The 27,122-nt window shown below is 38.0% G+C and overlaps 3 protein-coding genes and 1 non-coding gene across 4 annotated transcripts; 3 read left to right on the top strand and 1 right to left on the bottom strand.

Moving 5' to 3' along the window:
* Positions 1–4,474, bottom strand: LOC111327855 (fatty-acid amide hydrolase 2-A). Its single transcript, XM_022932150.2, has 3 exons — positions 3,735–4,474; positions 3,088–3,263; positions 1–2,010 (listed from the first exon to the last, which is right to left on the bottom strand). The coding sequence occupies exons 1-3, from the start codon at positions 4,309–4,311 to the stop codon at positions 1,246–1,248; spliced, it is 1,518 nt and encodes a 505-aa protein (XP_022787885.2). The 5' UTR covers positions 4,312–4,474; the 3' UTR covers positions 1–1,245.
* Positions 4,475–4,494: 20 nt separating this feature from the next.
* On the top strand, positions 4,495–27,012 carry LOC111327854 (valine--tRNA ligase). The gene is made up of 33 exons (XM_022932149.2): positions 4,495–4,818; positions 5,424–5,505; positions 6,345–6,421; positions 7,725–7,748; positions 7,955–8,082; positions 8,282–8,348; positions 9,146–9,243; positions 9,454–9,535; positions 10,015–10,134; positions 11,127–11,235; positions 11,421–11,509; positions 15,853–15,943; positions 16,604–16,746; positions 17,612–17,715; positions 18,221–18,302; positions 18,656–18,732; positions 19,190–19,280; positions 19,697–19,722; positions 19,871–19,950; positions 20,051–20,121; positions 20,768–20,998; positions 21,348–21,416; positions 21,569–21,647; positions 22,041–22,168; positions 22,519–22,674; positions 22,792–22,856; positions 23,173–23,308; positions 23,522–23,633; positions 24,127–24,211; positions 24,947–25,034; positions 25,175–25,288; positions 25,692–25,727; positions 26,037–27,012. Exons 1-33 carry the CDS (start codon positions 4,558–4,560, stop codon positions 26,103–26,105), a joined length of 3,270 nt encoding a protein of 1,089 aa, XP_022787884.2. The 5' UTR covers positions 4,495–4,557; the 3' UTR covers positions 26,106–27,012.
* Positions 11,551–15,666, top strand: LOC111324522 (uncharacterized). The gene has a single exon (XM_022928108.2). The coding sequence runs from the start codon at positions 12,546–12,548 to the stop codon at positions 15,423–15,425; it is 2,880 nt and encodes a 959-aa protein (XP_022783843.2). The 5' UTR covers positions 11,551–12,545; the 3' UTR covers positions 15,426–15,666.
* Positions 18,953–19,054, top strand: LOC148733497 (small nucleolar RNA SNORD16). Its single transcript, XR_016000887.1, has one exon. It is a non-coding gene; the product is annotated as a small nucleolar RNA SNORD16 (small nucleolar RNA).
* Positions 27,013–27,122: the final 110 nt, after the last annotated feature.

The raw sequence follows: 27,122 nt of genomic DNA, 5'->3' as shown, positions 1-27,122 counted from the left end.
TATGTGTGTTAAAATTCCATTATGAGTCAAAATTTGCTTCCATGGATAAAATACCAGAAACTTATTTCACAACTTTTAGTCTATATGAACTCATAAGTTGCTAAAGGATGAAACGTTTCCTGAATATCTTAAAGTAAATTTACACAAGGTCAGTGCTTATAGCTTGAGATCTTCAATTGCATTCAGAAAGAATCAGGAACATTTCAGCACTCAGCAGCAACTACTTTCAACAAGCTCCCTGTAGCTATTAGAAACATGATAACTGAGTACAATCCCTTCTGTCGTAGTGTGAAGAGACATCTTTTATGTAAGGAACTTTAAGCAGCAAGCCCCATTATAAATTTTTTTCCCTTTTTTAAAATTTTTTTTCTTTTTTATATGTATATTCTTCTTTTTTAGAGTTGATTTATAGTGTAGATATTGTAGATGAAGAACCTCGCTTCATTGGATACTCTGCAATAAATCATCATCATTATTATTGTTTACAATAAGCTTGTGCCTTGTGCTATCAAGTATACTGTTATTTTAATTTTCTTCAGATATGTTGACTAATTACAGTGCTTGGAATATGCCATATTTTGATAGATAGATACATAGATAGATAGATAGATAGATAGATAGATAGATAGATAAATAGATACTTTAGATAGATAGATATGAATAAAGATAGTTTCTAAAGAAACTGTTTGGGGCTGCGTCGGTGGGGGTAACGAAATAATTTGAATGTATCAACAAAGTTGAAATGGTGAATTGGCCACCGTTACGGTTATAAAAGCTGACGTTTCGAGCGTTAGCCCTTCATCAGAGCGAAGGGCTAACGCTCAAAACGTCAGCTTTTATAACCGTAACGGGGGCCAATTAACCATTTCAACTTTGATGATACATTCAAATTAGATAGATAGATAGATAGATAGATAGATAGATAGAAAGATAGATAGTTTAATGGCCATATACATTGCAGCCCAAAGGCTGAATTACGTATATACAAATGATTAAACTAATATAATGGGTACATAACATTGAATACTTTAAATATAAAGTACGTAAAAAAGGGATAAAATACAATGAAGGGACTTAGAAAAACCTAATATTAACCCTAATATCAACGGTACAGGATTTTATAATAAAACTGTTTCTAAAAGCATCTGTCTTGCATTTGGGTACGATGAAGCACCTATTGCACCTTAGGGCAATCGGCAAAATTTTGTTTGCATTGCAAAAGCCATCTAGAGTAAAATTTTGCTTTTATGGTTCCATGTTCTGAGGAGATTGCTTTTGTTTAAACAACCCATCCCAACCACCACATAGCCTCTCAATCTCTGTGGCAACAGCAATGGTCAGACAGTCATTGTTGTTTGCTGCTGCCACTTGAATTCCGAGAGGTAAGCCTGACTTGCCCAGCCCAACAGGACACTGAGACACAGGGAAATAAAGGACATTAAAAATGGCTGTGTAGGAGAAATTGAAAGGAAATAACAAGGGAACACAATGGTTGACAGCCACTGATGGGTGAGAGGGATAGATTAAGACCCCATCTTCACCTAAAATACCTTCAAGTTCCAGTCTTAGCTCCTCAGCCATTCGAATAAAGGACTCAGAGACTCTTTTAGGTGTTAAACTTTCACATTTTTCCAACATGCCCAAACCAATTGCAGGAAGTGTGTGATTAGAGAGTCCAACACAAGCTTTCAAAAGTTCCCAGAAGGGATTAACTTCTGACTTTTGATTACCCATATAATAACAAAATGATTTTTGTGCTCCAGAAGACATCATTGATGACCAAATCTCAAGGGAGTTTGCAAGTTTCTCAATTTTAAGTTTCACCACTTCCACACCAAGTTTTTCCTCAAGTTGTTGACAGACATATTGCTGGGCCTGCTTTAGTTCAGGATCAACATTTGATATTAAAAAGTGTCCTCCACAATCCTCAATGGTAAAATATCTCAGCTTTGTAACATCTACATCCCTTGAAAGATTCAATTTTGATGCTGCTTGATCTCCTGCCATAACCTAGAAGATAAAAATGTGATTACAGTCTTCAAACATGTTTGGTGAATAGATTACCAGAGAAATGTTAGACATTAACTGAGCATGTAGACCTGAGAAACTAATACTTAGTTACCAAAGACAACACTTAAGTCCAGAGTAACTTTGCTTCCCTCTCCCTTATTCCCATTCTTTTTCGCTAGGGTTTGACATTTGTTAACTTGTTTATTTTCTTTTACCAGCCCCAAAAAGGTCAGGACATGCAAGCAATCATCAAATCCAAAAATTAAGGACAGGGTTCTTGCACTTTTTTAGGAGCCCAATTCAGGGACTTTCAAGGACTTTTTAGGTCATTATCAAAGACCTTGGCTTTGTAATTCAAGGATCTTTTGCAAATAGGAGCTGAAAGAAACAAAAAAAACATTGCTCTTTATCATGTGTCAAACATTATAATTGGACACTGGATTTGAAAGAAAAATTCGTTTTTTGCAATATGTGCCAGAAACTTACACTTTCCACACCAAAATCAAAAGAAAACTTCAACTTTGATTCACCTGCACTTATTTTCAAGGCCTTTTCAGAAATTTCAAGGACCTGAGACTAAATTCAAGGGTTTTCAAGTCCTTTATAACAAAAAATTAAATTCAAGGACTTTCAAGGACTTTCAAGGAGCAGGGGAACCCTGTAATGAATTATTGTTCCCATTTGCTGTTTCATTCTGTCTGGCTTACAAAACCTTGGTTAGTTTATGTGTTTACCGTTTCTTGACTATTGTAGTAATTAATATAACATCATTTTTAATAAATTAGTATGCAAAATTTTAACAAGGACCAACTAAAACTGTACAAACCCAAAATGCAAATGTAATTTCCTAAATAAATTTTTTCTTTTTTTAGGCTGTAATAAATTTTTAAGTCCTCTAAACAGTTTGCAATCTGAGTCTTCTTCATTTATTGCACTGAGTTACCTCTCTTGTTCATATTGTCATTTGAAAATGCAATTCTCCCAGTCAATCAATAAATAGAACATTTTTCCACATTATTAGTAGTAATGTAACTAAATGTTATTAGTGTTTAGTTAAAGCATTTGAAGGTTGCATACCATCAGGAGAGGTTTGAGGTCTACTGCATATCGGCACATGGGCCCAGTGCACAAGAACTGCTGTCTGTTACCTGATGCATCAGGAAACTGACCCCTATTGGGTACAATGTCTGGACTAGGCTTGTGTCCAAATATTCCAGTAAAGAAAGATGGCATTCTTATACTGCCACCAATGTCTGCAAGAAAAACGATAAATATAAAAGTTGGCCAATTGATTTACCAAACAAATTAATGATTAATTGATTGACTGAATGGTGCCTGTTCAAGTGGAGTTTGGATTAAGCTGAGTGTTTTTAAATGTAAGTTTATGTATGACTAAAGGTAGACAGGGATGACGCACTGAACAATTAATGAATGAGTGATCAGTGTAATTAGCCAGAGGGATGAATGAATGATCAGAAGGATCAACAAAACAAAAGAATATGAATAAATAAACAAAGAGCTAAAAAATTGAGCAAAGACTATTTGACAGACTGTCTGACTCACTAACTGACTAGCAAATCAACTGACAACCAACTAATTGACTGACTAACAGATTAATTGACTGACTAACAGATTAATTGACTGACTAACAGATTAATTGACTGACTGATTGATCGACGGACTGATTGATTGACATTACTGAATGAGTAGATAACAATTTTAACCTGATCCTACTCCAAATACTGATCCAGCTGCTCCAATGATGGCACCCTCTCCTCCAGAGCTTCCTCCAACTATTTTGGATTTGTTAAATGGATTGCTAGTCCGTCCATAAACCCGATTTGCTGACTCCCACCACATGCACAACTCACTGCAGTTTGAAACAGCTATCGGGATAGCTCCTGCCTGTCGTAAACGACCAACCACAGCTGCATCTTCTTCAGCTATGTACTCTTTACGAGCAACGAGTCCACCACTGTTAGGTAAGCCTCTAACCGCAAAAGCTTCTTTGGCGGTAAATGGCACACCCAAGAGAGGTTTTCTGTTCTCTAGTTCGTCTCTCTGAATTTGAGTCATCTTATGAAGTTCCTCGTCGACCTCTCTCGCCTCGGCCAAAGCCTCAGAGAAACGATCCGCTACAACTGCATTGATGCTACCATTAACAGCATTTATCCTGTCAATGAATACTTGCAAAAGTTCCTCAACACCAATTTCTAATCGGCGAATCTTTGATGCAAGTTCCATTGCCGGAAGTTGAAGGTAGCTATGAATGGGTGCCTGGAATACATCGTTACTTGACATTCCACTTCCTTCCCCGATCGACAAATTGTTTCTAAGGCGCTTATATTCTTTTCAGAATAAGATTATCTCTGAAATCAGTTCCCACACCGCAAAATAGGGGAACGTTGTTATCTGTACTAATAAGTTAGGAAATTTTAGTTTTCTCTTTCAGATCCAAATCTTCCCATCATTCCAAGAAAACTCCAATATTCCCATGAACCACCGCTGGCGACAATCAATGGCGGAAGCCGGCAGCGTGGAAAGTCCATGAAATTTGCTCGGTTTATTTCATCAACCCCAGGAATTTGGACTAAAAATAACTCAAACTTTCTTTTAAGTACTTTGCCACGAAGAGTTTTCGGCAGATTGCATTCTTACGCCATGGAAGATCAGGGAAGTGCGACTGCCAACGGCGCAGTGGAGAAGACTGCCAGCCAGCTCAAGAAAGAGGCCCAAAGACAAGCAAAGTTGGAAAAATTCGCTAAAAAGAAAGAGAAGGAGGCAGCCCAGATGGAGGGTCAGAATCAGGTACTTTTGTAGCTTCCTTCAATTTCACCTTATTTTTTAAAGGATCGAGGTCTTCATCGTAAACAAAGGAAGTTTTTATAAGTTTCGGGGTAAAAACTACCACGATCAGAGTACGATCTTCGACTACGATGCACGAATACGGGATTGTGAATATTTCTCAGTGCCAACTGATTGAGCAATAGACGTTTTTCAGATTATTGATGAGTTGTTACGTCGAAATATATTTACTCCTGTATGCATTTGGCTGCTGAAAAAAAAATAGTTCCCACTTGTAAACAGCTTTCACAATATTGCATCACCCCTGTGAACGGGGGGAGGGGGATTTTGGGGGGAAGGGGTGGGTCACCCTCTCTAAGTTAAACCCTAAAAAGTGATTTTCTATGGAAAGGGTGACAATTTTTTTGTTTTGTTTTTTTTTTGAATTTTTAATTGTGCAGAAATTGTTTAGTGCACCTGTAGACTTTTAATTTGCCAGGTCTCTCCAAACACAATTAAGCTAGTCTAAGGTTAGTGCTAGATACTTAGAAATCTAAAGGAGTTACTATGTAGTTCGTTGAAATGCATCTTGTTGCTAGATGTGCTCATACAACTTTTATTTCATCTAGAAAAAGAAGGACAAAAAGAAGAAAGAAACAACCAAGAAAGTTTTTGTGTATGATAAACCAACAGCTCCAGGAGAGAAGAAAGGTGAAAGATTTGAATGAATGTATCTTGTATTTTTTTCTGATAATGCATATAAGCACACATGCATGCAATGTGAACATTTGAACTTTCAAAGAAGCCAGAACTAAGCTTGTTACTTGCTTGCTTGCTTGCTCGATTACTAATAACATGTGTATAGATACAAAAAGCAGTATTATACTTAGTCTAGTAACTCTGCAATTCAACACATTGGCGTGATGCTCAGCCATTGGCTCTATCCGAGTCTTATAACTTGCATGCTGTACAAACCCCTCTGTTATCGGTGTCTAGATTCAAACCACTGACCTCTACAATACTAGTGCAGCACTCTACCAATTGAGCTAACAAGCCAACTGGGAGCAGGTCATCAAATTAGTCCGACATAAACCCGTAAGATGATAAATCAAACACAACGAAGACATGAAATTCATATATCTGAACTGCGGTTATAGAAACGTATTATTTTGTGCATGATCTTCGCAGTTAAGAGCACTATTTAAGCAATAGGGAAAATCAGACCTGAAAAATTTCAGGCCTGTAAGGGATTCAAACCACTGACCTCTGTGATACAATTGCAGCGCTCTACCAATTGAGCTAACAAGCCACCTGGGAGCAGAGATTAATATTCACATCAACATTTGACTCTCATTACACAGTTTTTAATAACTATTGCAGTATTTTCAGTTTGAGCATTCTCAATAAGAAACTTGTGAACATTTGAAGAGTGAGTGCTATATGGCCTCATGTCAACATTTGGGATATATTAATATTAATTTTTGGGGGTTTAAGCCCTGTGGAGGATTTAAATAACTTGTTTCCATTCTTGCTTTATTATGATTATGTAGATGTCAGTGGAGTTATGCCAGATAGTTACAGTCCTGTATACGTCGAAGCTGCTTGGTATGCTTGGTGGGAAAAGGAGGTGAGCAAGTCTGGGAAATAAACTTTTACTTGGGATGTGTGGAGAACACTAAAGAATTTTATAAATCAGATGCCAGTTATGATTTACTAGTGCTCTGCAAACATTCAAAGAGAATTTGCTTTTATAGATTACAGCTTTCTTAATGAGATCATTGATTTATTCAATAAACAAAAGGTTTTTGACCCCTCAGAATTTGTGTAGAACAGTATAATATAATAATAATAATAGAGTATTTCTATAGTGCACAACTCCAATAAATTGCCCGTGGCGCTTTACAACAAATAAAAATAAATTATAAACAAACTACATTTACTAACATTCACTAACAAACATTTTAAAAAGATAAGTTTTCAAAACGCTTTTAAAAATGTCAACAGAAGAACTCCTTCCTATTGAAAGAGACAAAGAGTTCCACAATCTAAGAGCACATACTGCAAACGATCGATCTCCATAAATTCGCATTTTTGAAGATGGCTCTACAAGGTCGCCATTACTAACAGATCGCAAAGAATAAGAGCTCCTACGATAAGTCAAAAGATCAGACAAATATGACGGGGCCTTACCATTAAGAGATTTTTAAACTAAAAGAAGAATCTTAAAAAGAATACAATGCCTAATGGGAAGCCAATGCAGATCAATTAAAGTCAGAGTGATATGATCGAACTTCCTAGACATATAAACTAGATGTGCAGCAGAGTTCTGAACAGATTGTAAATTAGCAATAAGGAACTTAGGAAGTCCACGAAGTAGAGAGTTACAATAGTCAAGTTTAGAGGTGACAAAAGCATGAACAACCATTTCAGTGGTTTCGTGGGTCAAATACTTTCTAATTCTCGAAATATTCGTAAGATGATAAAAGGAGGACTTGCAAACATCAGAAATGTGTGATTTAAAAGACATAGTATCATGGAAGACTACGCCAAGATTGGAAGCGGCTTTCACTGGAGCAACATCAACATCCCCAACACAGAGACAGGACAGTGACGGACAGAGACAATAACTGGAATGAATAACGTATCTCATTTATTTTGTAATTTTGACAACAATTACTGGGCTTTTTGAAGAGAGACTGTTAATAGCACTGTAAGTACCTTTATTCAATTAGGTCATTAGCCTCTATTTCATTTTTCTTGTTTCCTCCTTAGAAAAATTAACCACTTTTGGGGTGGGTTCATTGAAAATCAGGGCCTCCTCAGTACACTTTCATAAAACAAGAGTTAAAATAAGACTTGACCCTCATCAAAATGTATTTATTGTAATAATTTGTTAACAATAATTTGCCTGTATGCTATTTTGTTTTCAGGGATTTTTCAAGCCTGAATATGGGGTAAGATGGGTCCAAAGCAATTTGACTTTTTTGTTACCAAAATAACACAGTTTACCAGTTGCAGACTTCCTTTTCTCTTCTTTTATTTTTTATCCATTTAGACTTTACAAGTTCAAATTAAAACATAAGACATACTAAGATAACAAATGTAATCAACTTACCTTGTAAATTTTGTAATTTTTGTTTTTCTTTTTCAACTTGAACAGCGTGAGAGCCTTCAAGAGCCCAATCCAAAAGGATTATTTATGATGTGTATTCCTCCACCCAATGTGACAGGGTCACTTCATCTTGGCCACGCCCTGACTAATGCTGTTGAAGACTGTATAACAAGATGGTAAAAATATCCACTTTTACTTGCCTTGATAGATGGACTGTTTTTCTGGATGTGAAGACTGACTTCTTTAACATACAAAACCACATCTTTATCAATGCTGTAAAGATATACACCACAACTAGGCTCTGTTGAAGTATCCTAAATTATTAGCCTATCCTATTTATTTGTAAACTTATGAGAACCTGATTTCTCAAATTAGGAATCGACAGATTGGAAAGACAGCATTATGGAATCCAGGGTGTGATCATGCTGGGATAGCCACTCAGGTATTTGAACCCTACAGCAGTTGATGTCTTCTGCATACACAATACTAGTGTTTCTCTCTTACTGCTTCTCATTACATTTTCTTGTAAAACTTGTTTTTGAGTTTCCATCCTTCACCCTTGCATCTTCTAGGTGATAGGATTATGGATGAAGTTCTGAAATGTAATTTGTGAGATGGTCCTACTGATCGATTCTACGAGTTCGTTGATTGACCACAATAACCCGAATGACTTACAATATTTCATGGCTATAATAAATCTGATAACTCCATGGCCAGAAGACTTTGTCAAATTTTGAATTCACTTAACATTTAACATATTTTAAAGCAGTGCTTAAAAAGTGAGATCACTTTTGGTCAGTTCTTTACTTTCCTTTCAGGCAGCCTTACATGTAGTGCTATTGAAAGGCTTAATTCTAAACCCTTTACACCTTAACAACAGTATACACATTCTATGTACTGTTCAATATACATTTTTTAAGGAACTGTCAAGGAGGATTTGTCAAGGAATCAAGAGCTTCTTTAGTCAGTGATCATTTCTTTATTCTCATGACCTTAATGCTTGACTCAGGAGGGATAGTGTAAGGAGAAATTAGTCATGCTAGTCACTGATGGGTCAAAGGGTTAAAGATTGATTTCTGGAAATGTCTGAGATAAAATGACCAGAAATCACTGAAAACAACAGACTGTATCCTTAAATTTAATTAAATTTTTTCTTTAATTACTAGCTTTATTTTCAAAGCAGCTACTGTAGTACTTGTTGACAATAGTTTACTGGATTTAAATGTTTTATTTCATTAGGTTGTGGTGGAAAAGAAGTTAATGCGTGAACAAGGTTTGTCACGACATGATTTGGGACGAGAGAAGTTTGTAGAAGCAGTGTGGAAATGGAAGAATGAGTAAGTTTATCTCTGCCGATGTTGGCCATTAAAAGTTGACTGTTGATTGTTCTCAGTTTTCTGCAAAACCTAGAAAATTACAAACACTAAATTAATGGTTTTATTCTGACAGATGAATTGTGTACTACCCAATCACATTGAAGCTTAATTTTTTTGTGCCAGTGATTTTAAAAGTCATTGCTTAAATATGTAAATTAATGTTCCCAACAGGAAGGGTGACCGTATCTATCATCAGCTAAAAATGATGGGAGTTTCGGTTGACTGGGACAGAGCTTGCTTCACAATGGATCCTGTGGGTGAACTTTTTTTTGTTTTTCTATTTGTTTTTGTTGCTGTTGTTGTTATTTTGTTTGTTTTTATGCAGTATGGCCTTACACAACTAGACCATTGAAAGGAGATAAGGCCAGTCCTTTTGGCCTAATCTTAACTCTTTAACTCCCAAAGGCTGATTGTTAATTCTCCTCTCTAGTAGCTAAACATTTCTTTGTTATTTAGAGAAGAGAATTTGGTGTTAGATCAGGGTAACAAGTTCTACCTGATAAGTTTAAGTATTCTCATTACCTATTTGGTGGATAATGAATGGACTTTTTGGGGAGAAGTTAATATATGTTAATCACTTCTGGGAGTTAAAGCTTTAATTAAATGAGAGGCAGTACTCTGTAAGAAAAGAGGTATTAAGTTTAATTTGTTTACAATGTGGTGTACATCTTGTAGCTAAAATCACTTCACTCATTTATGTACATGTTTTTATTCATGTTTCATCATTGATAGAAACTCAGCAGAGCAGTGAAGGAAGCATTCATTCGACTCCATGATGAAGGGCTTATCTACCGTAATAGACGGCTGGTCAACTGGTCTTGTACCTTGAATTCTGCCATATCTGATATAGAGGTAAATACTCAAATTAAAATTGAATTCATATGATATAAATCTGGCAACAGTATCTCTAGAGTGTTATGAGACCGAATTATGGAAAAGAGGATGGATATAAAAACAGTAATTGCTACAAATTTTGATCAGGAGCTATCCGTTGAGAATCATAGATTGGACAATTCTCATGCCATTGGTGGTTTAATTCTCAATAACGTGAGCCATTTGTTGTTTAGACATGGAGAATGTTCTTCTATATTTCTTTACTCAATTCCCTGCTACTTCATTTTTAATTAGCCTTTAATTACATAGTAATAAAGTTTATTACTGTTGATAATAAGTTGATAATGTTAATTGGCCACTGTAAGGAGTTTTTAAAGCTAATGTTTTGAGCCTTCATCAGTTGATAAAACCAAATTGTCTTTTTATATCCCCACCAACGCAGCAGCACAGTTTTATAACTTACCCTCTTTATCACTGTCAGTATTAAATAGATGAATGAATGTATTTCAAGACTTTTAGTGGATATGTTAATGATTATTATACCTAAAGTGAATGCTAACTTTACTTTAATTAAGGATTGAATTAAATCCCTGGTTTGCAACCCATGAGGTCTTGGTATTCTTAAATAGATAAAATATTTCTTGAACACATGATGCCTTTTTGTAAGTTGATTAATAATAATTATTACACGACTCAGGCAGTCAGAGGGCCAATAACTAAAATCAACCAATCAAAATGCTCTATTGCCGGTCAATATTCTCTCAGTATTTGACCGGGCACTGTCCCAATTGGTCCTGAATGATACTGCACTTGTGTCCCTTTGAACTTCAGTCGTATAATAAATCTCTTATTACCCAAGCTTGCTCGGGACCGTACTGGAAGAATATTGGCCCTAAGTCTTTTTTGTATGGACCGAGCGTAGCTGTCAAGACCTTGGGCCAATATTCTCCCAGTATGGCCCTCGTGCTCGGTTAATAAGATATATGTTGACAATATTTCTCAAATTTTAGGTTGACAAAAAAGAATTACCTGGAAGAACATTGCTACCTGTCCCAGGTTATGAAAATAAAATAGAGTTTGGAGTGTTGGTCCATTTTGCCTACCCAGTGGAAGGTTCAGGTAAGAGTGTTTCTATAGAATTTTAAATAAGAATTTTGATTCATCTATAATTTGTTTCTATGTCATATAAAGTCAAAATCTTGGGAAATGTTTTTCATTTCCAACTTCAAAATATTAAAGTAAGAGGTGCTGCAGGCGGTATTATTCATCATATATTTACATTTACTTGTCTGTATTTATTGTAGATGAGAAGCTCATTGTTGCCACCACTCGTGTGGAAACGATGTTGGGTGATACAGCCATCGCAGTGCATCCAAATGATCAGAGATACAAGGTAAGAAGGATTTACATAAAATTGTGATTTAGTAGTTATGATCAGTAGCACGCTTGTCACGCGCAAATGGAAAAATCACGGATTTGCTCGAATCTTTTAAGAATTTCTCGGCGCACAATGATCGGACCTGCTTGAGACTTTCCAAAATAGTTACACATATGTTAAAGATGATTTTGGACTAAACAGAGGTAGAATAAAGGTTTTTTGAAAAAATTGAATCGGAGCCGAATTGTAAAGTTAGCGACAAAAACATGGCGTCACGCGTAACTCGCGTGGGCTTCACTATTCACTGTTTTTCTGTTTTTGCCAGCGTAAGTTTCGTCTATAGCCGTAAAACTTAACAGGTGATGAAAATGGTTCCCTTTTAAGCGAAGTGGCAAACAAAATCCTGACAATTGGGGCTAAATCTTTGTTAAAATCAACAAAAGTGTTCAACATATAATGCATCACGCTTAAAGCTTGGTAGAGACAGATCATTTTCAATTCATTGTGCGAGTCATAATTCCCGAGTGACAGAACAATTTAACCTCAAAATGTAATGCTCATAAGTTGCTTTTCGCTCTCCTTCCGTTTTTTGTGTTTTTATTGAAGCGTTGTCGAGATATGAATTTTTTTCTGCGTTCTAAACAGTTGGCAAGCGGTGTGATCTGCCGCGCGATAATTCTGGTCATTGAATTTCCCAATCGTCTTGTTTACGAAGAGTGCACTGGAGCGTGTAAATGTTAACATACGCAAAATGCTCAAATAACAAGCTAAATTTTGCTACCAAAATTGATCGAATCCGTTGAAAGCCGACGAAAATATTAGCAATAAGTTTTGTTCGAAACATTTGGTCGACAAGTTTGATCCTGAGGAAGGTAAGTGATCGAATTTCGAGAAAAAACAAGCGCGACGCTCTAGTCATTTTGACGGCTTCCTTCGCTTCCAAATCGTCCCAAAGTCTACAGAATCAAGCATTGTTTTCGATTTCCTTATTAGGAAGTAAAATATTGCATTTCGTCAGAAATGAGCGGGAAACCCCCTGAGCACGTGCCGCATGTTTCAAGGACGCAGTCAAGTACACGTAAGTACAAAAGGCTGTGTTGTTCGCAAGCACAAGGCTGTGAAATTGAATGCAAAGATTATGGATTCTGGAGTTTCTTGGATTCAAATGTGGCGAGAACAAAAGAAGAAGGAAAGACAAGAGAAAAGAAGAGCACATTATGAGAAAAACCGAGAGAAAATTATTGAAAAGGTCGTGGAAGCCAGAAAGAAAAGTCGAGAAGCCAAGAGCGGACAACGGCGGAATGTTCCTATCAAAGATGCCACAAAGAAACGTCGGCGCGAACGAAACCAGCAAAAGACAGGTTCAAAAAATAAAGGGAAACTTGAGGAACAGAGAAAGATGGCTAGAGAACGAAGTAAGCGATACCGTCAAAAAAAGAAAGACCAAAATGCACAGGTTCAAGCGGAAGCCACACCGATCGACGTTACTGGTACGCCGTTCCCAAACAGGATGGCCAAGAAACGTGCCATTGGACGAACTAAGAAGAGTCTCCCAGATACACCGGAGAAGAAAGCAGAAATAATGGCAGCTATATCAGAAAGTCCACGTACAAGGAAAGTACTCGAGAAACGCGGACTAATGAAAACACCAGAAGAGGAGAAAGAAGTGAATGCACTGAAAGCGCTTGCTAGCGATCTCACCCAAGGCCTTAAAGCCGTCAAAAATGACAAGTCAAACAAAGGAAGAGCTGCACTTGTCGCGGCAAAATCACTTTCTTTTGGTCAAAATGTTAAAAAGAGTAGAAGCCAGAAGACACTTTCAAAGCTCATAGCCTTGGATAGAAGAAGCATCAAGTCGGGAATTGAAAAACGCGAAATGATCTTAAAAGGTGAAGAGTCAAGCTGGCTTGCAACCAAACGAAAAACCAGGCGGGATGCAGTCACTGAAGAAACCAAAGAGCTTGTTTATGATTATTGGAAAATGGTAGCAAGTAGACCGACAGGAAACAAGAAAGACTTGATTAGAAAACGCGTTGGAGTGAAAACGTGGGTTGAACATCCGAAACACGTGCTTGAAAAAACCCAAACGGAAGCCTACGTAGAGTTTGCGTCAATGCATCCAGAGATAAAGATATCTCAGCGAAAATTTGAAAACCTGAAGCCTTATTTTGTTAGGGGGGCAAGGGAACGAGATAGGCAGACTTGCATGTGTCGTCAGCACGTTGAACTTCAAATTGTCTTCAAAGACTGCATGAAGTTTAGGAAGAGAGTGATTGATGAAAGCAGGGAAGCTAATCAAGCAGCTACAGAAGTGTATAACTCAGTTGGAAATATTATTGCGCAAACACTTTGTCCCAAACCCGAAGATCAAGACTATCATAAATTGAAATGCTTGAAAAGGGAGTGCAAAGACTGTGGAGTTCACAACTTGGTTTTGTTGCCAGAGGAGAAAGGTGTTGGCAATCACGAAGTGAAATGGAAGCGTTATGACTATGTGTCGACTGGAAAACTTACCACTGATGGAAAAGACATGAAGAAAATAGCCCTTGTCGAGAAGTGCACAGGACCAAAGGAACTGTTTGATTATTTTATTCAGCTGTTAGGACAGTTTCCTTACCATTCCTTTCTTGCTAAATGGCAGAGGGAGCAGCTAGATTCTCTTCTTGAAAACCTTCCTCTTGATCAAGCTGTGTGCATCCACGACTATTCCGAGGGTTATGCCTGTCGGTTTCAAGATGAAATCCAGTCCCAATACTTTGACGTAAACAAAGTAAGTCTTCATGTCACAATTCTTTACAGGCATTCAAGTGCTGAGGTGGATGGCATCCAGAGCACAGAAGAGGAACCAGCAATTTGTAAAGAGCATTTGTTTGTGATTTCCGATGACGTCACCCAGGATCATGACTCTGTCCTTCACATCCAGAAGTTAATTTCAAACCATTTAGAAGAATCAAACTGCACTATCAAGAAAATGCATGAATTCACAGATGGATGTGCAGGACAGTACAAGAGCCGACACTGCTATGGTGACCTGTCATGTTCCCTGGCAACTCTTGGATATACAGTCCAGCGAAACTACTTTGCCACCTCCCATGCAAAGGGAGAACAAGATGCAGCTGGCTCCCATGTCAAACAGAAGGCAACCTCAGCAGTTCTCTCCAGGAAAGCCACACTATCAAATGCAAAAGATCTTTGTAACTTTCTGAAAGAGAACTTCTCTGAACCAGCTGCTTCCTCATTTCCTGCTAGGCAGAAGTCAGTGCAGTTAAAGCGGCGCATCTTTTTCTATTTGCCATCTACTGGGGAGCTGAGTGTTGCACGTAACAGGGACGGTGGAAGATTCTGCACTGTCAAAGGCATCCGCCAACTACACTCTGTAAGAACTTGCAGTGAACAGCTAAAAGTCTACACAAGAGAAAGGTCTTGTTACTGCCATGGTTGCATTGTTGAGGATTTTGACAGCTGTGAAAATAAGGAATGGGTGGGCAACTGGAAGGAGATTGTTCTGTCAAGAGAGCCCTCAGGTGTCATGACCAGGACAACTGAAGATGCAAGCACCATTGAACATTCAGTTCAAGTTGCCGACCTGGCAACGAAAGAAAGCACTGTGGCTGTGGCAGCTGAAGATGATAGCCACTATGATTACTACCTCCTTAAAGTTACTAGCAATGGAGTCATTTCCCTTCAAGAAAACTTTGAGGATCCTTATAGTGGAAGCATTTATTCCAAAGGAGAAGCTGTTCTTCTTGGAAATTTCTTTTTAAGGGAGAACATTATTGATCGCACATACAAACTAGATGATAAGGTGGCAGGAGTATTCCCAGGAACTGTGCGGTACATTTGTGGACCACTTGTGTCAAAGCGAAGGAGAGCAAGACCAATTTATCAAGTTCCGTTGGATGAACATGAACAAATTCTGGCATCCCTTTAACTGTTTTTGCTCTTAGTAGCTTCAAATTTACATTTTTTGCCGAAACTTTCCTTAAAATATGGTATTTATGCATTTTTTTAAAAAAAGGGCGTGGTCGCATTGCATCATGGGTAATAGAAAATTAGCTTGAAAGGCGTCCGAATTGATCAAGATGACCTAATTTCAAGATAGGAACTAATTTCCTTCCCTTTCTGACTTATTTCTAACAAAAATAGATTCATTAAAATATTTTTCAATTTTACCCCAATGTTACGCCTTTGTACATCAGAACTGTGCTACTGATCTATATGATAGAAAAAAATAAAATATGTTTTCCAAGCAATGCTTGAGGAATGAAACAAAGCCATGTGAAATTCAAGTTCACACTGAGTACAAAAACAATATATCGACTACAATCAAATTTCATTGTTTTTTTTTATATCTTTAGCACCTTCATGGAAAATTTGCTCTCCATCCTTTCTGTAATCGCAAACTGCCAATTGTGTGTGATGATATGGTTGATCCTGAGTTTGGATCAGGTACTGTACTGAAATAAACTCAAGAACCAGCAATACTTTAATTTTGTGTTGTCCACATTACCACTGTGTATGCTAACTACCACAGAAGGTACATGTAAAGGAAATTGTCTAAGTATGTTCTCAAGCACTCTTTAGTCCAGAGGTTATAGAAAGGTGATAAAAGATGCTTGTGTGATAATGTTCAGTGTGCACTTCTCTTTCTAGATTAGGCTGGTTGTGAACATTAATTTTTCATGTTAATTTCCAATGGATCATTGTTTACTCCCAAATTATTATGTTTTATCATGGAAAAGTGATGGTGTGATCTTTACCATTCACAGCAACTGCAGTACACATGTACAAGCTCAACATAGGGCTTTTTATACAACTAGAATTAACTTTAACATTGAGAAAGGAACAGTTTCTTAGAGTGAAACTCATCATCAGAAATATACATGAAAACAATGTTAGCTGTGTTTCCGATGAAGTGTCTGAAAACTAAACCATGAACAACCATGGTTATTAGAGTGTGGTTTTTATTTTTGCTTGTTTTTTCCTGAACCCACCGCACAATTGAACCCAATACAAATAAAAGTTTCCATAGTTTCACAAAAAGTAGTGATCAGCTTTGGCACTTGTCGCTTAATTTTGCTTTTATTATTATCATGCTCTGTTGTTTAGGTGCTGTCAAGATCACTCCAGCTCATGATCATAATGATTATGGAGTGGGTCAGAGACACAACCTTGAATTTGTCACCATGATTGATGATAACGGCAACATCAAAGATCTAAAGGACTTTCATCCAGATTTCAAGCACTTTGCAGTAAGCTGTTTCCAGATCTGCTGCATGTACTTGTATAGTTAGAAAATATTGGGGGAAAAAATGTCTTTGCCATTTTCACTTTTAAGCATATGCTGCTTTAAAACAAAGGCTTCCATTGCATGTGATGTTGTCACAACTTTTACAGCAGCTTGCTACCCACTTCATGCTATGCTTTTACAAGGCTGTCTTTGTTTACTTTGTATCAGTTATATTGGACAAGATAAGCAGAAAGCACATACAGGAAAATATAACATGGTGAATCACATGTACAGTGCACAGTGTTCTCTGTTATCTTAAGCTTAACAGGTAAAATGAATTTTCAAACCAGTAGAGCATTCCTTTTACCTTTTGAATTTCAAGAATTCCAAGCAATTTTGACTTATGGGGTAAGAAGAGGTATTATAGGAATTAAATTTTACAGCTTACTGCTTCCAAAGGAGAACACTTTAAGTGTAGCTACAGTGTACATGTAGATAATTATCAGTGCCTTCAATAAGACCTGGCACCCGCCGGAGCTCTGGTGGGTATTCTGTTGTGAGTCGCCGGGTATATTTTACTGTGCTCAAGTCACAGTCACCACGCTCAAGTTGCAATCAAGTCGCTCTCCGGCGGGTGTTGTACTGAGGTAGCCACTATTTCAAATCTTATTGAAAGCACTGAGATATACTATGTGGATTGTTGAAAAGTGGTTTCATAAAAATACATCTGAATTTATCAAGACTGGTGCAGAAATTAAGACGGTTTGTTGAGGGAAATGTAGAGTGGCAACTATTTTTGGAAACAATTTTGGTCAAACATTTATCTTTACCTTGGTATAAACATTATTTTTACCATTTTTTTTTTTTTTTTGCACTTTTAAACTCAGGGCTTGAAGAGATTTGATGCAAGGAAAGTTGTGCTTGATGCTCTTACTGCTAAAGGTCTGTTTATCAAAACAGAAGACAATCAGATGGTTGTTCCTGTCTGTAGGTGAGTTGGCTAAATTTGGTGACTTAACCCATTAACTCCCAGAATTGATTAACATGTAACTTTTCTCGATAGTATCCATACTGTTCTCCAGAAAACAGGTAATGAGAACAATTAAACTTATCAGTGAGGTTGGAATTTTTATCTTGATCTAACATCAAATTTTTAGAACCGATTAATATGAGATTTGTAGCAGCTACAGAAGGAAGGATTGACAATCAGATCTTGGGATTAAAAATGATCCTTTTAAGCTTCGAACACAACAGACAGGAAAGCAAAACTCTCACATTTGTGAAAATAAAATTTAGAATGGGAAAATAACAACTTGGAGACAGTAAATTAAATTTGACTTCATATTATTTTTTAAGGGAAGACCTGACATGACAATTCTCTTTCATTCATGTTAAGTTGTGCACAGTACAGTGGTCTCTAATTGACATCATAGCACAAATACAGCTCCTTAAGGCTGAAGTATAAGACTTACCCTGCATTCGTTGCTTTCTCTCAGTCGCTCAAAAGACATTGTTGAACCTCTTATCAAGCCTCAGTGGTATGTGGACTGTAAGGAAATGGCAGATATGGCTGTGAAGGTACAGTATGTACCCAGAATTTATGTAATTACTATTAAATTCTGTCATTATCCAAGTTGTGATACCAATAAACCTTTTTTTTTAAACCATCTTCATAAGTGTGACTGCTTTTCTCAGCAGACATCTGTATTAAGGGACAACTTTTTTCAGGATATCAAGCATTTGAAATGTGGTTTAGTCACTGGAATTAGGAGATGAGTAACCAGTCACTTCTATCAACCAATTGAAAATTTAGCTGGTTGGCTTCTGAATCTTAAATAAATAGCTTCAATATGCTCACCCTTTTTCTTATCACTGTTGCTTGTGTGGTTGGACACTGCTTCATTACTGCGCTTTATCAACTGTGTTTGCAGGCAGTGCGAAATGGAGACCTGAAGATCATTCCAAGTATGCATGAGAAAGTGTGGTACAACTGGCTTGAGAACTGTAGGTTAGTTATGCAACAACTCAATTCTGTGTTTATCATGATAATTGATTGTATAAATGGCTCTTCTTTGTCAGCGAGTACTTAATTCAAACTAGTTTTTTTTAAGGTTACTTCCCACCTTCAAATGCCGAAAAAATCGTTTTCTCTTTTATTTGACTAAATGGAAGTCAAACACTTTACCCAACGTTTCCGGGAAAAAAAATATTGAAAATCTTCACATCAAGGAAGTGATGTTGTAATTTGCGCCAGACAGTGGATCGTGGGAACAGACTGCCATCTGTTCTTAACCACGCCACTTGGTTGACGAAAAACTCACATCTGATCCTGTTACAAAAGATCCTATTGTCAGCGTTTATGGGTTCTTTACCAACCTGCACAGTTTTCTCTTTTGATACTTTCTATGAAGTGTGAAACTCCTGATGCAGAGGCATAAGCTGTAATATACATTTTCTTTCTCAAGGGATTGGTGCATATCTCGACAGCTTTGGTGGGGTCATCGTATCCCAGCATTCTTTGTTACTATTGATGATCCAAGTGTCCCACCAGGAGAGGTAGGTTTTCTTAAAGATAATTAGCAACACTAACAGAGCAATTCGGGATTGCAGTGGTTTTGCTTTACTTCGCTCTGTGATTGGTCCAGAAACGCGTGCCATTCTCTCGGCCAATCAGATGCAAAACTAATCACGACTTGGTCGCGCGCGTTTTCCCGCGCTTTAGGTGGTTTCGTTGTTTTTACATTGAGTTCCCATTGGCTCTTAAGGACATTTTCCTTTCCGTGCTTTTAGTTTCACGACACTCAATCCAAAATCGCTCTAAGTAGGGCAAGTAATACTTGGTCTAATAAGAACAAGTTCCATTTTAAAAGTATTTTTTTCTGTCTTTTGAATTTTACCTACAAGTAAGTTTGATGTCGTTGTGATGTTCATTTTCTGAAATATCAATTACATTTGAAGTTTCTCTTTTCCAGGATACTGATGGCAAATACTGGGTCAGGTACTGTGAAAATTTATACTTCCGCAAAAAAAAAAAAAAAACGAAAGAAAGAAAAGGAAAATATCTGTGGAAAAATGAAAGGCAACAGGTAGTATTTTAATTGTCTTTAATGCTTTAATGTGATCCAATTGTGTCGATTTTGTTTTAGTGGTCGCACCGAAGAGGAAGTATTGAAGAAAGCTGCAGAAAGGTTCAATGTAGCTCCCGAAAAGATCACTTTGAAGCAAGGTAAGGATTGTTGTGACGCCAGGTAGGCTTGCCCCCATCCCCCATCCCTGGAATATCTTACTTGATCCCTCCTAACCTGTGTATTTTGTTTTTTTTGCAGACGAAGATGTTTTGGATACCTGGTTCTCCTCCGGCCTGTTTCCCTTCTCCATATTTGGTTGGCCAGAAGAGGTTAGTGATCCCCTCTTCTATGACAATCTAAGGCGCCTTAGATTGTCACACAATCTAATGTCGATCTTTGATGTCGAAAGGAAAGTGAGGTGGCAGTGTTTTTGTAGCAGCTCTCTAAGAAAACTCGCACCACTTACCAAAAGAAGCGGAAACCAATTTCGACTTTTACACTCACTTTTTCGCGCGCATGAACCCTTAAGCTTTTTTCTACTTTGAGTATTCATTGACTCGTATTGTTTTGCAACTTTGTAGTGGTTGGCTGTTTTAGTTTTGGAAAATGTGGCTTCTCTGGAGTGGGTGTGTTTCCATTGAAGTGAAATTATCACTGCCCAAGGAATTTTTAATCTGATGTAAATCTTTGCACTGAATTGTTCAATTGTGATCCGCGAGTTTTATAGTGAAGAGGAAGTGATGTTGTAATTTGCGCCAGACAGTGGTTTGTTGAAACAGACTGCCATCTGTTCTTAACCACACTGCTCGGTTGACGACTCATTCATTTCTGATCCTCTTAAACGACAATGCTATTTGAGGTTTTACTCTTGATGAGGCTTTTGAAACAGTCCCTCTCAGAAAAACCACGAAAATAAAAAAAATAATTCAAGTAGCAATAAGATATCTACATAGGAATCTCTTTTGCATGAAATAGACTGACGATTACAAGGTATTTTACCCTGGTACGTTGCTGGAGACTGGACACGACATTTTGTTTTTCTGGATCGCCCGGATGGTGAAACTGGGCCTTAAGCTTACTGGTCAGCTGCCTTTCACTGAAGTGTTTCTTCACGCAATGGTGCGCGATGCGCATGGCAGAAAAATGAGCAAATCTCTTGGAAATGTTATCGACCCCGTTGATGTCATTAAGGGAGTATCTTTAGAGGTAAGTGGTGCGTTCTGTAAAGAGTGTTGCTGTTGTTTCTTTGTTTTTTTTTTGTTTGTTGTTGTTGCTGTTTTTTTTTTCAGTTTGCTCCAGACTGTGCCTCAAAACGTATTTTGAGAGTCTAAAAAAGGATTGTCTTAAAAACAGAAACATATTAATTTTCAAAAGGGAATCTGTTGCTTATCTGTTACTCTCGTCTTAAAAACAGAAACAGATTCATTTTTAAAAGGGAATTTGTTGCTTAAATTAAAAAAGTTCTTAAACGTTTTCAGTTGTTGTTGTTGTTGTTGTGACTTTTTTTTCTATCATATTTGCGAATATATGCATGAGTAACAATTTGTGTCTTTAGGATCTGCACCTTCAGCTTGAAAACAGTAACTTGGATCCGAGAGAGATTGAACGAGCTCGAAAAGGACAGGTTTGTCTAAGTACTGATGTATCTAACACTCTTAACTGAAGTGTAAGGTCCTTTGATATCATGACATCTTTTATCTCGTCAGTGATATGGCGCTATTTTACCCTTTAATAACGTAGTAAATGGGTGTAACTCGGTAACTTCTTTATTTACAGAAAGAAGATTATCCTGAGGGTATACCAGAGTGTGGCACTGATGCGTTGCGGTTTGCACTTTGTGCTTACACTGCGCAAGGTTAGCGTTCTTGTACAGTTAAATTACGGTACATCTGTTCATAATAAACCGACTCGTTCAAGGTCCTTAACCCTCATGGGAGCAGCTTTACTATCTAATTCCCCCCTTCGTCTAATGTGGTCAATGTGTCGTAGCGACAAAATGGTTCGATGGTTGCAAGCTTGTTCGTTGAGTTTCGGCCAAAGTTCCGAAGCGAAACTAATGACAAAATGACCGTCATTTGGCTTAAAAAAAGTTGACAAGGTGCCGTGGACAGTTTCCTAAGATAGAGCAAACATCAAACATCAAAAAATATCTTTCTAGAATTCTTAATTGTTTCATATGACTGCTTATTTGTCTTTCTGTTTCGGTGGAGAATAATTTCTTGTCTTTGTTGTTCTGTTTATTGTTCAGGACGGGATATCAATCTCGACGTACTTCGTGTACAAGGTTATCGTCATTTCTGCAACAAGCTGTGGAATGCCACTAAGTTTGCGCTCAGCGGCTTGGGACCTGACTTTAAACCAAATGCCAAACCTGAGGTGAGAGTCAGTACTCTGAATATCTATTTGTTGGGAGAGGGACGGGAGGGACGGGAGGAATAGAGGATAAGAGGCCTTCATATCGAAAACCTTCCCACAATTGCGGTGAATTTTCGAGCACTAAACCTACTTCATCTGGTGGAATCGGTTGCTCGCATCTTTGAAATTGATCGAGCTGTGATATTGGCATCAAGAGTTCTTGATTCCCGTTTGTTTTGTCTCCTGTATTGTAAATTTTTTAACTATTAACAAGGAGCCTATTAACTATTTTTGAACTGAGACAAATCATTCTACAGACGGAAACTTCAACTAGTTGTCAATCTAACATTTCTGTATTTTACGTTTCAAAGCTTATCGGTAACGAGACTCTAGAAGACCACTGGATTCTGAGCCGGTTATCTTACGCAGAGAAAACAGCGAATGACGGCTTCAAGAATTACGATTTCCCATCAGCCACCACGGCTATTTACAACTTCTGGCTTTATGAGCTGTGCGACGTTTACCTGGTAAGAAAATGAAATAAAAGGTATAGAAATGGGTGTCTTAGAAGCCTATGTAATGGTCACTTTGGACCTTCCTTGCATTGCTTAAAATGATAATTTGCTTTTTGTATTTTCTTGTAGGAATACCTTAAACCAATTCTTCAAGGTGACAACAAAGAAACAATAAACACGGCGCGCAATACTCTGTATCGTTTAGACGCTATTTTTAGTTTTTCTACCATACCTTTTATTTCCTTTTTCTTTAATCGTCATACTATTTGTTAAAACCAAGTAGAAGCATTATTTTAAGGACAGAAAGACAGAGCACTAAATCTATAGTGAGTAATGTGTGCTTTGACTATGTGGAAGGGCCGGACGGGAAAATATTGCGCTCGGTCCGTGCATCTTAACCCGAGAACCCAATATCTGAACCGTTCGGCCCGACCAAACTCAGTCAATAAACATTTTGTCACATGACTGCTAAGTGTTTAAGTTTTTTCAACAATCCTTAACCATTGTAAGCTACACTTGTTTGGAGAATGGTTTGATTCTTCTAAGTCCATTCATGCCTTACGTGACAGAGGAGCTATTTCAACGATTACCGCGAAGGAATGAAGATTCACCGCCAAGTATTTGCGTCACACCTTACCCAGCGAAGGTGAGCACAAGGGTAGGGAGGGTAGGGCAAGCGTGTTTTTAAGTCACATATTCTTACGCGGTGTTATCTTGGAAAACGTGTTGTTGAATAGATCCGATTATAAATTTCTATAGAAAGTGATTCTAAAATATTTTTTTTCTTGTGAGGTTACATAATTAACGTGTAGTTCTAGAAGACCCCAACATGTTTCTGAGGTGTTTCTTAAAATTTCAGCTTCCATGGAGAGACACAAGTCTTGAGGACGAGTTGAATTTGGTGCAGACTATTGTGAAATCGATCCGTTCCATTCGTCAAGAGTACAACGTGACACGTGCAAAGCCTGAAGGTATATGCTCTGTCATTTTATTATTTTAAAAGTGGGAGTGACAAGTGTTTTTCACCTTGGTGTTGTCAAGGTTACTGATACGGGCCAGATTGAGATGTTTTAAATCTGAAACTTTAACCCTTTACGAGCTAACATCAGAATACGTATTCTCTATATTTTTTTATACATTTTCCATGGCATGGACAAGGAGAATAGTTTTCCGATCAAGAGCTTCTCTAATTGGAAATCGTTTTCTTTTATTCTCATGACCGTAATGTTTCATTCAAAGATGACACTGTAAGGTGAAATTAGACGCTCATCCCTTATAGCTGCGGTGGGGTTTACTTTTGTAGCTTGAGCTTGATTACATCACGAGCTGGAATTTCGGGATACGTTCGCACTTAGTCCTTGGAAAAGTTTAAGAGCTAAAAAAATTAATCTTACAACGCCTTCATAATCCAAAATTCTTATTCTTCAACACTCATGATGATATTATTTTCTTCGTTTTCTTTAGTGTATGTAGTGTTCTCCGAACAGTCTTTGGCGGCAGCAGTCAGCAAATACGCAGAAACAGCGTGCACGCTTAGTTCCAGCGAAAGGTAATACTAGATAAGTTCAACTGTGCGATTTTAGCGGCGCGTATCTTTATAGACAAAGAGCAAAAACAATTTCTGTCAATGAGCCGGCTGGACTCTCGAGCGAGAGCTCTTGTCACGAGTCAACAAGTAGTTGAATGGGTAATAGTCTAAGAGTCTAAGAGTCTAAGACTCTTTGTTCTTACCAAGCTGTTCTTCATTCTAACCAAATCTTACAGCGATGTCGTACGTAACCTTTTCAAGACTTGCAGCTTCTCTATGATATCCACTCATGCTTCCAGTTGTGAAAGCACTCACTCTTCTAACTTATTAATCAGTAGAGCGGATTTCGATTGCGCGCGGTAAAACCAACACCAAAATAATCGCAAAGCCCAATCAGAAGAAAGAAAAATACCTTAAGAGCCAATGAGAACTCAAAGTAAAAACAACCAAACTGCCTAAAGTGCGAGAAAACCGCCTAAAAAACGCGGGAAACTGCCTAAAGCGCGGGAAAACCGCCTAAAGCGCGGGGAAACCGCCTAAAGCGCGGGAAAACGCGGCCGACCAAGTCGTAACTTGTTTTAGTTTTGCAACTGCCTTGGTTGAGAGAGAGTGGCGCGAGTTTTGACGAACAGTTACAGAGCGAAGTGAAGCAACACCAAACCAATCCCGGATTATTTTCGGCATTTACTTTCGACATTTGATTAATGCCACAAGGATTGATAATTCTTGTGACGATCGTCTCTGTTTGTTTGGCAGGATTCACGTGGTGTGCGAGGAGAAGCCTCCACGGGGATGTGCTGTGGCCACTGTCTCAGACAAGTGTGAAGTGCATGTGGTTCTCAAGGTATATGGCTGACATCCTCTTATAAATAGCCTTATGAGAGTCATGTATGCGAGTGCCTAAAAGAAGAAACAGGAGGCGTTAAACCAACTGCATAATATTTTACAAGGTTACCTATTCCTTTGCAATCGTTTTATTTCTAGGGTTTGGTGGATGTAGCTAAGGAAATCACAAAGCTAGAGGGAAAGAAAGATAAACTAAATGGCCAGCTGACGAAATTAAATGAAGCCATGGGAATTGCCGACTACACCACAAAGGTATGATGCAATTGAATGGGCCAGCGTAAGAGGGGAGGGGGGAATGTGTCCTACAGTACCTTTAACTCCCCTCTGTAAACCAAGCTAGCCAGTGGTACGCACCTTAATACCAAGAGGATGGTTTTGTAGGATCGCACTGCTGAAAATACGGGCTCATACTCACGTTCACTTTACTTAGTGCGCAGTAGGTCATTTTCGAGTTGCTTTAAGCCTTTGCCTGAAAATGAAGCTTACAACGAAAGTGAGTGTGGCTTGGATACAAAAAGATGAATACCAAGACCTCTTGTCGAAAAGGAGACTAGAGAAGTCGGGAAGGTCTATTAGCTTTAAACTATTAGCCTTGAATTACGTTATTTTTCCTCTTCTGGTGATCAACATTTGCTGTTGTATGTGAACATTTCAGGTACCAGAGAACGTTCAGCAGCAAAATTTAGATAAGGTAAATGTTTTTGTAATAGACTTTCAATAGATTTAATCGTAGATCAAATGCACAAGAGTCAAATTACGTAGTCGTATAGTAATCAGACGAAAATACTGCTCTCTTGCCTAGATTATGTTTGAAAATGATTGTTGCAGGTGACACATGTTAAGTTTGATACCAAATTTCAACAGTCACTGCCAAGATCACTTTCACTAGGACGATCATACGACAAGATTAACTTTTAACTGCAGGCTTAAAACCTGGATGTGTTTTGACATGACTATATCTTCTCATAGATTGATTTTGGCTGTTATGTTTCTGTTGCAGCTCAAACAGTTGGAGACTGAGCTTGGGAAGATCGAAAAGGCGATTGCTTCCTTTAAACTGGCTGAATAATTGAATGAAATACTTCTGTCAAGAATAATAGTAAATGGAGTACCAAATACTTTTCCGCGTCACTGTTTGTATGAGATCCTGAGCCCTACTCTGGGCTGTGGTCTTGAACTCATTCCAGACTTCTCTTGGACAACAACTTAAGAGAGAAACCTGGAACTCGATTTCTATTCTCCTTTACTGCAATCCTGCGTGCGTGTGTTGTGTGCAACGCGACCAAAGGTTTTCGAAGGGCAAATGTCGCTTCCTTCGACCATTATTTGGGGGACTGGAAAGTGTAAATCCAGGTAGCTCCTCCTAGAATGTAATTTTATTCCTTCCTATTACTTCTGTCACCCATTGCATTTTTCTGGGCATTTTCTCTTTATAAGGCTGTGGTATGACCTTCTAACAAATATCTTGGAGCTATTCCGTTTGGATTGTCAACTGAACTTTTCTTGGATTTACTGCATTAGTTTATCTTTATTGTACGAAATATTTTTGTCAAGAATGAACTTTTTTTTCGAATTAACTAAAAATATTCTGGAACCGGCCGGACCAACACTCAGGGTCTTAAAAATAATTGAGAAGAATTTGCTACCTTTCTATAACATCAAGAAATGGTTAGATATTCTAGTCTTCTCGGATAGGGACGAATAAATGGAGGTCCCGTCTCCTGCAGGGTTGGGGTAGGAGACGTTAATTTCCCACACACGAGATTACTGTGTGATGGATGTCCTCCCCTGGGGTGGGATGGGTGGGATATAGGGCGCACTTAATAAGGAGCTTCGCTCTGTTGTGCGACCCTCACCACACTCTGGTGAAAGTGAGTAAATCAATAAATCAAATCAACTTAAGAGTGCTGCTGTCTTGTAGCCGCAAAATCTAAGGGTTACAATTGAGGTATTAAAGGGAAGAGAAGCTGAATTGACTATCGCGTTATCACTTGATCTTGCAATTTTAAATTCTGATTGCAACCTGGTCGTAACAAGTGCAACGGTTGAACTCTCTACGGGAGTGTTGCGTTAGAGCTCCCGAAGC

The sequence above is a fragment of the Stylophora pistillata genome, chromosome 4 (assembly GCF_964205215.1).
Source record: "Stylophora pistillata chromosome 4, jaStyPist1.2, whole genome shotgun sequence".
NCBI classification, from domain to species: Eukaryota; Metazoa; Cnidaria; class Anthozoa; order Scleractinia; family Pocilloporidae; genus Stylophora; species Stylophora pistillata.
Note: the sequence above shows the minus strand (reverse complement) of the source record. Positions and strands in the feature narration are given on the sequence as shown.